This window comes from Salvelinus fontinalis, chromosome 19 (genome assembly GCF_029448725.1).
Source record: "Salvelinus fontinalis isolate EN_2023a chromosome 19, ASM2944872v1, whole genome shotgun sequence".
Classification (NCBI taxonomy): Eukaryota; Metazoa; Chordata; class Actinopteri; order Salmoniformes; family Salmonidae; genus Salvelinus; species Salvelinus fontinalis.
This window is the reverse complement of record NC_074683.1, coordinates 46,800,542-46,812,973: the sequence shown is the minus strand read 5'-3', so window position 1 is coordinate 46,812,973 and position 12,432 is coordinate 46,800,542. Positions and strand designations below refer to the sequence as shown.

At 43.8% G+C, this 12,432-nt stretch overlaps 1 protein-coding gene across 1 annotated transcript in view; it reads left to right on the top strand.

Annotated features, from left to right (window-relative positions):
- The window catches only part of LOC129816852 (motile sperm domain-containing protein 2-like), a 28,095-nt gene that overhangs the window by 7,962 nt on the left and 7,701 nt on the right, over nt 1-12,432 (top strand). The window contains exon 10 of the mRNA XM_055871784.1: nt 7,364-7,485. Coding sequence (XP_055727759.1) covers nt 7,364-7,485 — 122 coding nt within the window. The remainder of the gene's footprint in view (nt 1-7,363; nt 7,486-12,432) is intronic.

The following is a 12,432-nucleotide window of genomic DNA, read 5'->3' as shown; positions in this document are numbered from 1 at the left end:
CGACTCATTCAGCCTTTGATTGAATCCAAAATGGACCTGGATCAAACATTTCAAATTTGACCTCTACAGTGTGTTGCACTTTTCGGACTCAGTGAGATGATTTGGAATTTGATTATGTTTTTGAAGAGATTCATAGCCAGTCAAGTAGGCTTTCAGATACATTACTCACAATACTGCATCATAAAAGAAGAAACGTTTTTCAACCTTGATGCCTGTCCCAGTGACCAGCTTTATAGCATGGTGGTATTTTATCCAACTTGAGTGTTTTATCTTACTTAATGTAACATTAGGGAAATTGTTTTTCTGTAGTGAAAAGAAAGCAAGTGTGCCAAGTGTATACATGCCTAAATGTATTGTACTGACCTTTTAATCCAAAACCATACTGTATTGTATCATTACTGTTGTGTTCAGTTCAAATGAGCTTATCTACTGTATTATAATGATGAATCTACTCAATGTTTATAATACTAGAGAAAGATAATTATACAGTCATACTACCACCAGCACTAAAGTTTTTGGTATTTTTACCGCACTTATGTTCGCATATTTGCACTTACCTTATGACAGATATACCTGTAATTGCAAGACCTACCTCTGTGTATCGACACCGTTTCAAACGACGAGCACCTTTTCAAAAATCATCTGTATTGTGCCTTACTGTCAATAACCACTCCAGGGCCCCGTCTTTCAAAAGTTATTTATCCGGATTCGGTTATCAGATAGGAGTCCCCATTCAAGTCAATGACTTGTCCATTTAATTAATTATATGTCTATGCATTTAATCCTCTCGATATGCGAAATCCAGATGAATAACATTTCAAAAACTGTGCACAGATCATCGAACAGTCATTCCACGGTCTGCTTGGGGACACTGCATACAAATCATGTTATCAAAACAAGAATTTCATACGGGCTACATGTCTTAGACATTTCTGGATATATGGATTTCATATTGTATCTGCTGCCTAGATCAGCCTTATTCACTCCAGCTTGCGTAGTGGCAAGATGGTCCTTTTTCATTTCTAAATGTTTGTTCCTGACCCTATGTCATTTTTTTGGGTGATTTCTCATTTTAGCCAGTGGGATTAAAATTAGATGTAATGGCAAAATGTAGATTTTCACCTAAATAGAGATACGCAAAAGTAACTGCTATTCATGTGTAATTACATGATTCTGACATGCCAACACTTGGTATATTTGGAAAGAAGTAATCTGTAAGATTGTGAGGAAATGATCAGAAGATATATAGTAGTTACATAGTTCAGAAAACACAAGATCAAGCACATACAAAATAACCGTTATTTTATTTTGAAAGTGATCTTTCATTGACAAGCTATAAGTGAATTATTGATACCCAGAACTGGAAACGCATCAGGTGGCTTCCACAACATGTGAACAATATCAGAAAACATATGGGATTGATAGACCTAACCACTAGAAATGGGCAGATGTTTTAGTAAGTGGTGTCAGGTGTGGTCTCGGGATGTTTCCAAGTGTCCCTAAACCTCTCCACAGTGGCATATGTCTGTAAATTAGATAATACCAGTGCTATTACATATTTGCAATCCCTAAATGCAACATTTTCAGTCTAAAAACACAATTTCTACCATATCAACCTCACTCAAACATTGTGGTGGTGTTATGGGGTATCCAGGGTACATTCAAGTGTCCTTCTCTCCGAAGTGTCTGAATGTGGTAATTGCACTGTTTTTGCACACTGGATGTGCCTAAAAGTTATTGTTCACTAAAAAAAAGACATTTCTACAACACCAACCTCTCTCAAACATTGTGATGGTGTCGGGGGACATACGTGGGATATTGAAGTGTTTTCATCATATCTTTCATGTGCAAAGATAGAGTCACTCGGTAGACATTCGATGTTGCCATTAAGTCATACATCATCAGATAACATTGACAATAGGCTATATTTGTTCCTACCAACCTAAGGATTATTTTGATATCCCCCATATAGCTCAAACACAGACCAGATTTAAGCTTACCTTGCAAGATGTTTGGTGAAAACGTTGTGTAAAAAATACATTTTAACTCTCGGGGCTGGTGATCAATAACGGTAGGTCATAGTATTTTGATCCTGGTTTTGATTAACCAGAATGATAAACTGAACATTTTGTTTTTCACTGTTTGATTAACAATTGATTTAGTTATGATTGTAACTCTTATGCAATTATTTGATAGTCTATTTAATCAACGGAAATGCTGTAATTTTTTATTTAATCAACAGATCAGTCAATTATGCTCATGTACATTTCAACAGTAGCTAATTAATCTCTGTTGTGTATTGCACTTGATTTGAACACTGAATAAAAATAAACATTTCAGAAGCAGCTCAAGTGTCTCTTGATGTCTTTATTGTGTCATCTGTGTGTGTCACAGCGGTCTGGTGGAGGTGTGTGTTGCTTATCACAGTAGAAGACACACTCCCCATCTGACTCATTAGTGCTTGTACACGGATCACAGGCACACCCCAGTCACCTCTCCTCCAACTCTCCCATCCTATCACATCTTCTCTCTCCTGCTGCACTCCCCCTCTCCCTATCTCCCATCTGGCTCACTCAAGCTGTGGGACTGGCCTTGGTAATATACTATAGAGGCCAAATGACGCTCGTCCCACCACAACTGACCTTTCACCTGTCTTTCCATAACTTTCTGCCAAAGTTGAACAAACCACGTGTTTATATCGGCTGTTCTGTGGTCTCGTGAACTCATTGTGTGGGTGGGTGTATGAGGGAGGAAGTTGGATGTGGGCGAAGGTTTACGTTTATTGAAGTGAAAGTGCTGACTAGCCATTGTCATGGGACCATGTGTTCTCACAGGACATGTGTTTGTAGGGTTCCTCTTCTTGTTGCCTCACTATACTGTGAACAAGGTTCAGGGCTTATCATGGGGATTGATGTGTTTATTTAGGAAATGAAATGACCTGTCACACACAGTCCCAAAATGTATTTAACTGATTATAATTTGAAATAAATCAAATTGTCAGATTTGCTGAAATCAACAGGTAGACCTTACCGTGTAATGCTTACTTAAAGCCCTTAACCAATAATGCAGTTAAATAAATAGTTAAAAAAAATAATTACTAAATAAAATTAAATACAAAAATATAATCAAATCAAAAAGTAACACCAAGAAAATTACCTAACAATAACGAGGCTATATACAGGGGGTACCGGTACCTAGTCAATGTGTGGAGGTACAGATTGGTCGAGGTAATTTGTAAAGTGACTATGCATATATAATAAACAGCCAGTAGCAGCAGTCCGGGTGGCCATTTGATTAATTGTTCAACACTCTTAAGGCTTGGGGGTAGAAGCTGTTAAGGAGCCTTTTGGTGCTAGACTTGGCGCTCCAGTACCTCTTGCCGTGTGGTAGCAGAGAGAACAGTATGACTTGGGAGACTGGAGTCTTTAACAATTTTTTGGGCCTTCCTCTGACACGCCTAGTATATAGGTCCTGGTTGTCAGGAAGCTTGGCCCCAGCGACGTACTGGGCCGTACACACTATCCTCTGTAGTGCCTTGCGGTCGGAAGGAGGAGAGGCTGCCATACTAGGCGGTGCTGCAACCGGTCATGATGCTCTCGATGGTGCAGCTCAATACATTTTTCAGAACCTGGGGACCCATGCCAAATCTTTTCAGTCTCCTGAGGGGAAAAGGCGTTGTCGTGCCCTCTTCACAACTGTCTTGGTGTGTTTGGACCATGATAATTCGTTGGTGATGTGGACACCAAGGAACTTAACTCTCGACCCGCTCCACTTGAGCCCTGTCAATGTTAATGGGGGCCTGTTCGTCCCTCCTTTTCCTGTAGTCCATGACCAGCTCCTTTTGTCTTTCTCACATTGAGGGAGAGTTTATGCTGGCACCACACTGCCAGGTCTCTGACCTCCTCCCTACAGGCTGTCTCATCATTGTCGGTGATCAGGCCTACCATCGTTGTGTGGTCGGCAAACTTAATGATGGTGTTGGAGTCATGCATGGAGTCATGTTACGCAGTCATGGGTGAGCAGCGAGTACAGGACGGTACTGTGCATGCACCCCTGAGGGGCTCCAGTGTTGAGGATCAGCGTGGCAGATGTTGTTGCCTACCCTTACCATCTGGCGGCAGCCCGTCTGGAAGTCCAGGATCCAGTTGTAGAGGCAGGTGTTTAGTCCCATGGTTCTTAGCTTATTGATGAACTTTGTGGGCACTATGGTGTTGAAGGCTGCGCTGTAGTCAATGAACAGCATTCTCACATAGGTGTTCCTTTTGTCCAGGCGGGAAAGGGCAGTGTGGAGGGCGATTGAGATGCGTCATCTGTGGATCTGTTTGGGCGGTATGCGAATTGGAGTGGGTCTAGGGTCTCCGGCATGATGATGTGAGTGGTCTAGGGCACTGCATCGCAGTGCTAGCTGCGCCACCAGAGTCTCTGGGTTCGCGCCCAGGCTGGGCTGGGTTCGCGCCCAGGCTCTGTCGCAGCCGGCCGCAACCGGGAGGTCCGTGGGGCGACGCACAATTGTCATAGCGTCGTCCGGGTTAGGGAGGGTTTGGCCGGTAGGGATATCCTTGTCTCAGTATGTAAAATGTATAAAATGTATGCACTCTACTGTAAGTCGCTCTGGATAAGAGCGTCTGCTAAATGACTAAAATGTAAATGTAAAATGTGAGCCATGACCAGCCTTTCAAAGCACTTCATGGCTACAGACTTGAGTGCTACAGGGGAGAAGTCCTTTTGGGCCGGTTACCTTCGCTGTCTTGGGTTCAGGGACTATGGTGGTCTGTTTGAAACATGTAGGTATTACAGACTCGATCAGGGAGAGGTTGAAAATGTCAGTGAAGACACTTGCCAGTTGGTCCGCGCATGCTTTGAGTACAAATCCTGGTTATCCGTCTGGTCTCGTGGCTTTGTGAATGTTGATCTGTTTAAAGGTCTTGCTCACATTGGCTACGGAGAGCGTTATCACACAGTCGTCTGGAACAGCTGGTGCTCTCATACATGCTTCAGTGTTACTTACCTCGAAGCGAGCATCAAAGGCATTTAGCTCGTCTGTTAGGCTCGCATCATTGGGCAGCTCGCGTCTGGGTTTCCCTTTGTAGTCCGTAATAGTTTTCAAGACCTGCCACATCCGACAAGTATCAGAGCCTGTGTAGTAAGATTCAATCTTAGTCCTGTATTGACACTTTGCCTGTTTGATGGTTCGTCTGGGGACATAGCGGGATTTCTTATAAGAGTCCGGATTAGTGTCCCGCTCCTTAAAAGTGGCAACTCTAGCCTTTAGCTCGGTGCGGATGTTGCCTGTAATCCATGGCTTCTGGTTGGGATATGTACGTACGGTCACAGTGGGGATGACGTCGTCGATGCACCTATTGATGAAGCCGGTGACTGAGGTGGTATACTCCTCAATGCCATTGGATGAATCCTGGAACATATTCCAGTCTGTGCTAGCGAAACAGTCCTCCAGCGAAGCATCCGCGTCATCTGACCACTTCCGTATTGAGCGATTCACTGGTACTTCTTACTTTAGTTTTTTGCTTGTAAGCAGGAATCTGGAGGATAGAATTATGGTCAGATTTGCCAAATGGAGGATGAGGGAGAGCTTTGTATGCGTCTCTGTGTCTGGAGTAAAGGTAGTCTAGAGTTATTTAAAAAAAAATATATATATATACAGTGGGGAGAACAAGTATTTGATCACTGCCGATTTTGTAGGTTTTCCTACTTACAAAACATGTAGAGGTCTGTAAGTTTTATCATAGGTACACTTCAACTATGAGAGACGGATTCTAAAACAAAAATCCAGAAAATCACATTGTATGATTTTTAAGTAATTAATTAGCATTTTATTGCATGACATAAGTATTTGATACATCAGAAAAGCAGAACTTAATATTTGGTACAGAAACATTTGTTTGCAATTACAGAGATCATACGTTTCCTGTAGTTCTTGACCAGGTTTGCACACAGCAGCAGGGATTTTGGCCCACTCCTCCATACAGACCTTCTCCAGATCCTTCAGGTTTCGGGGCTGTCGCTGGGCAATACGGACTTTCGGCTCCCTCCAAAGATTTTCTATTGGGTTCAGGTCTGGAGACTGGCTAGGCCACTCCAGGACCTTGAGATGCTTCTTACGGAGCCACTCCTTAGTTGCCCTGGCTGTGTGTTTTGGGTCGTTGTCATGCTGGAAGACCCAGCTACGACCCATCTTCAATGCTCTTTGGGTTGAGATGGTGTTCTTGGGGTTGTACTCATCCTTCTTCTTCCTCCAAACACGGCGAGTGGAGTTTAGACAAAAAAAGCTCTATTTTTGTCTCATCAGACCACATGACCTTCTCCCATTCCTCCTCTGGATCATCCAGGTGGTCATTGGCAAACTTCAGACGGGCCTGGACATGCGCTGGCTTGAGCAGGGGGACCTTGCGTGCGCTGCAGGATTTTAATCCATGACGGCTTAGTGTGTTACTAATGGTTTTCTTTGAGACTGTGGTCCCAGCTCTCTTCAGGTCATTGAGCAGGTCCTGCCGTGTAGTTCTGGGCTGATCCCTCACCTTCCTCATGATCATTGATGCCCCACGAGGTGAGATCTTGCATGGAGCCCCAGACTGAGGGTGATTGACCATCATTTGAACTTCTTCCATTTTCTAATAATTGCGCCAACAGTTGTTGCCTTCTCACCAAGCTGCTTGCCTATTGTCCTGTAACCCATCCCAGCCCTGTGCAGGTCTACAATTTTATCCCTGATGTCCTTACACAGCTCTCTGGTCTTGGCCATTGTGGAGAGGTTGGAGTCTGTTTAATTGAGTGTGTGGACAGGTGTCTTTTATACAGGTAACGAGTTCAAACAGGTGCAGTTAATACAGGTAATGAGTGTAGAACAGGAGGTCTTCTTAAAGAAAAACTAACAGGTCTGTGAGAGCCGGAATTCTTACTGGTTGGTATGTCATGCAATAAAATGCAAATTAATTACTTAAAAATCATACAATGTGATTTTCTGGATTTTTGTTTTAGAATCCGTCTCTCACAGTTGAAGTGTACCTATGATAAAACATTACAGATCTCTACATGCTTTGTAAGTAGGAAAACCTGCAAAATCGGCAGTGTATCAAATACTTGTTCTCCCCACTGTATATATATTCTTCTCTGTTTGCACATGTGACATGCTGGTAGAAATGAGGTAAAACAGATTTGTTTGCCTGCATTGAAGTCCCCGGGCACTAGGAGCGCCGCTTCTGGATGACTATAGTTAAGCATTTAATAGAGTTATTTAGAAATGAATAAAGATTACTTATGAGAATATGTATCTTTTAGAACACCTCTCCAAACAAAGCACTTAGAATGATGAACTGATGAATGATCAACTGTTGTCTTGTTTCAGGTGTATTTCTCTGAGGAGAGTCTGAGCAGTCTGAAGCTGGATGACAACGACAAAGGAGACTGTCGGACGAAGGGAGCTAGGAAGCCACTGACCACATTCAAGGGCCCTCTTCTAAACGTCAGGTATTCAATGCAGCCCTCTCTTAGTTTTCTCTTGCTGACTATCAAATCAACCCTTACTTGCTCGGCACTCCTGTATCTCAGAAAGTATTGAAAATGTATAAGCAATATGTTTATTCTTTCACCTTGCCTTCTGGGTGGAATTTTCACCATATTGTTAATCCAATAGTTGCAGATATACAAGAGTTTCTAGAAAGTCAGGGGGGACTAGGGTTTGATTTGGAGTTCAGCATCTCTCAGCTGCACTCAACGCTTAAAGAATAGCAGGACTGGTAGCACAGTGACTAGGCTGTAGCTAATCCATATCCACATGGGCAGGATTTGAATGGGTTGTAGAGTTTAGGATGAATGTGTTTTTGACACTCAAGCCCAGAGAAAGATATCGATATGTTTGCACCTGGATGGATCGATTGATCTTGTAGTATCTGAACAGAAATATCGGATGTCTGTGATCAATGGTGCATTGCGTGGAAATCAGTTGGTGCAGTTAATTACTGTGCTGTGATATTCAATGGAATTCATTGATTGATCATACCGACGATTACTTCCCATATTGACCAAGGAGCAGCCAGTAGTTCCCATCATGCATATTGGATGGCTAAATGAATGTTGCATTAGTGATCGGGTGTCACTTTTGTGCAAAACATAGTTCAAGGTCATTCTGTTACCTATTTGTACTCTTTTGTGTTGAAGCTGATGTATCATTTATCTTGAGGCTGATTATAGAGCGGCATTATTCAATGTTCTATTTTATTTGAAAGAACTTTATCTTTCCTAATCATTTTATAAGAATTTGTTGACTTAAGGTGACCTGTATGGGGTGCTGTTGTTAAGTTCAGGTTGACTTCAGGTACAGTACTTGTGAGCTACCTCCATTGATGGCTATTTTGATGTCAAATCAGATCATTCCTCTTTTCCCTAGTCATTTTTGTCTAGTTCAGTTTTTTGGAGAGCTGACTCTTTGATGTGAGATTTGACAGCTCAGGGCTACGTATTAGATGCAATTATGTCTCTGAGCTGTGTTAGTCCTGATTCCAGTGAGACCACGAGGAAGGCAGAAAGCACTGAGAGGGGAGGGGCATGAGAGGGGAGGCTTTGATCTTCAGAATATGTTTGTCAAAAGGTTTCTTGGAGTCTAGAGAGTCATTCTGGGCTCAGGGGAGCGCTGTGCTCCTCAACACTTTACTGGGGCAAAGAATAAATACAGGAGGATGTGGAGAGGAAGGAAGTTGAAACAATCGGTTTAGAGGAGCCGTACCCTATGGAATGTACAATGAGAGACTTTAAAGAATGGCGCCAGAGGAGATGGCTGCTGTTTTACGGGCTCCTAACCAATTGTGCTATTTTGTGTGTTTTTTCACGTTGTTTGTAACTTATTTTGTACATAATGTTTCTTCCACCGTCTCTTATGACCGAAAATAGCTTCTGGATATCAGAACAGCTATTACTCACCTTGAACTGGACAAAGATTTTTTTCTTTAACGAGTCAGATGCAAAGGATATACTCCAGATACCCGACCAGGCCCAAATCCCCGCCATTTGCATGAAGAGAAGAGGTCAATACAGGGGATGCAGGTCCAGGTGCCTTGGAGAATTTGTTGGCGAGTGGGTAACCCACCTCTACCATCCATCCTATTGGTCAATGTGCAATCATTGGAGAATAAACTGGATTAGCTCCATTCAAGACTATCCTACCAACGGGACATTTAAAAACGAATTTCTTAAGTTCCACCGAGTCATGGCTGAACGACGACATAGATAATATACAGTTGGCTGGTTTTTCCGTGCATCGGCAAGACAGAACAGCTGCCTCCGTCCGGTAAGACAAGGGGTGGTGGTCTGTGTCTATTTGTCAATAACAGCTGGTGTGTGAAATCAAGTATTAAGGAAGTTTCAAAGTTTTGCTCGCCTGAGGTAGAGTATCTCATGGTAAGTTGTAGACCACACTATTTACCGAGAGAGTTTTCATCCATATTTTTCGTAGCTGTCTATTTACCACCACAAATCGATGCTGGCACTAAGACCGCATTCAACAAACTGCATAAAGCCATAAGCAAACAAGAAAATGCTCATCCAGAGGTGGCGCTCCTATCTTGCCGGGGTCTTTAATGCAGGGAAACTTAAATCAGTTTTACCTCATTTCTACCAGCATGTTACAGTACATGTGCAATGAGGGGGAAAAACTCCACACACAGAGACGCGTACAAAGCTCTCCCTCGCCCTCCATTTGAAAAATCTGACCATAATTCTATCCTTCTGATTCCTGCTTACAAGCAAAAACTAAAGCAGGAAGTACCAGTGACTCGCTCAATACGGAAGTGGTCAGATGACGCAGATGCTATGCTACAGGACTGTTTTGCTAGGACGGACTGGAATATGTTCCGGGACTCATCCAATGGCATTGAGGAGTATACCATATCAGTCACCCGGCTTCATCAATAAGTTCAATGACCTTGCTCCCACGGTGACCTACGTACATACCCCAACCAGAAGCCATGGATTACAGGCAACATCTGCATGGAGCTAAAGTGTAAAGCTGCTGCTTTCAAGGAGTGGGACTCATACCTGGACGCTTATAAGAAGTCCCACTATGCCCTCAGAGGAGCCATCAAACAGGAAAAGCGTAAATACAGGACTAAGATTGAATCCTACTACACTGGCATTCACTGGTTGGATGCGGCAGGGCTAAAAAACTATTACAGACTACAAAGAGAAGCCCAGACGCCAGCTGCCCAGTGACACAAGCCTACCAGATGAGCTAAATGACTTCTATGCGGGCTTCGAGGCAAGCAAAACTGAAGCATGCATGAGAGCACCCGCTGTTCCGGACGACTGTGTGATAATGCCTTGGCCAATGTAAGTAAAACCTTTTAAACAGCTCAACATTCACAATACCGCAGGGCCAGCAAATTACCAGGACATGTACTCCGAGGATGTGCTGACCAACTGGAAAGTGTCTTCACTGACATTTTCAACCTGTCCCTGGCCGAGTCTGTAATACCTACAGTAGCAGTCAAAAGTTTGGGCACCTACTCATTCAAGGGTTTTTACTATTTTCTACATTGTAGTTTGTAGTTCATCACTAAGCTAAGGACCCTGGCACTAAACACCTACCTCTGCAACTGTATCCTGGACTTCCTGACAGGCTGTCCCCAGGTGGTAAGGGTAGGCAACAACACATCTGCCACACTGATCCTCAACACGGGGGCCCCTCAGGGGCGTGTGCTTAGTCCCCTCCTGTACTCCCTATTTACCCATGATTGCGTGACCAAGCACGACTCCACACCATTAAGTTTGCCGACGAAACAACGGTGGTAGGTCTAATCACCGAAAACGATGAGACAGCCTGTAGGGAGGAGGTCAGAGACCTGGCAGTGTGGTGCCAGGACAACAACCTCTCCCTCAATGTGATCAAGACAAAGGAGATGATCGTGGACTACAGGAAAAGGAGGGCCGAGCACACCCCCATTCTCATCGACGGGGCTGTAGTGGAGCAGGTTGAGAGCTTCAAGTTGCTTGGTGTCCACATCACCAACGAACTATCATAGTCCAAACACACCAAGACCGTAGTGAAGAGGGCACGACAATGCCAATTCACCCTCAGGAGACTGAAAAGATTTGGCATTGGTCCCCAGATCCTGAAAAATGTATTGAGCTGCACCATCATCAAGACTATTCTGACTGGTTGCATCATGCCTGGTATGGCAACTGCACGGCCTCCGGCAGCAAGGCGCTACAGAGGGTAGTGCGTACGGCCCAGTACATCACTGGGGCCAAGCTTCCTGCCATCCAGGACCTCTATACCAGGCGGTGTCAGAGGAAGCTCCTAAAAATTGCCAAAGGCTCCAGTCACCCTAGTCATAGACTGTTCTCTCTGCTACTGCACGGCAGGTGGTACCAGAGCACCAAGTCTAGGTCCAAAAGCTCCTTAACAACTTCTACCCACAAACCATAAGACAGCTGAACAGCTAATCAAATGGCTACCTGGACTGTTTGCATTTTTTTACACTGCTGCTACTCGCTGTTTATTATCTATCTATGGATGGTCACTTTACCCTTACCTACGTGTACGTATTACCTCAATTACCTCGACTAACCTGTACCCACACACATTGACTCGGTACCTGTACCCCCTGTATACATCCTTGTTATTTTATTTTTACTTTAGTTTATTTAGTAAATATCTTTCTTAACTGCATTGTTGTTTAAGGGCTCGTAAGTAAGCATTTCAGGGTAAGGTTGCATTTCACCTGTTGTATTCGGCGCATGTGACAAATTGAATTTGATTTGATTATATGCGCTAGACAGGGATTTGAATCCTGTTAGCCATTTCACTGAGTTTTCAGTAGGTACTGTAGCAGGCCATCAGGATTCCACAGCACCGCTGTGTGGAGAAGTGTTCACTGAGGCTGAATTATCCAATTACAGAATAATCCCTTAAACCTGAGCCTGTTTAAGCAGTCTTGCGGGGGGGGGGGGGGGGGCTGCTGAGTGAATGGGGTGTGCTGAGTGTTGAAGAGCGAATCAGAGCACCTTGTGGCTAATTTCTCAGGCCATGGATTTTTTGCGCTGCTGCTCTGGAATTCACAGCTTTGATGCCAGATCACAGATGTTTTCACCCTAAACCTGGAAAATAATGTGGTGTAATTCTCCATGTTCCCCATAAATGGGTTCAGCCAGACTAGAGGCAGCCTAGTACCCAGGAGCCTGACAGACAGCTCCATATGGGTCAGGAGGAGACACAGCACATCAGAGGCTGAGGGTTTGGCCCAGAGGAACATAGTCAGGCGCTATTTCTCTGGAAAGAACCCCCTTTAAAAATATGCTAAAGAACATGTTGACGTCAATCAAGGCTCTCCTTATGTTGAGAGAAGAATATAATTCTGATAAATGGCACACACACACACACACACACACACACCGGTTTCAGCATCTCTGTAGGATACAAGG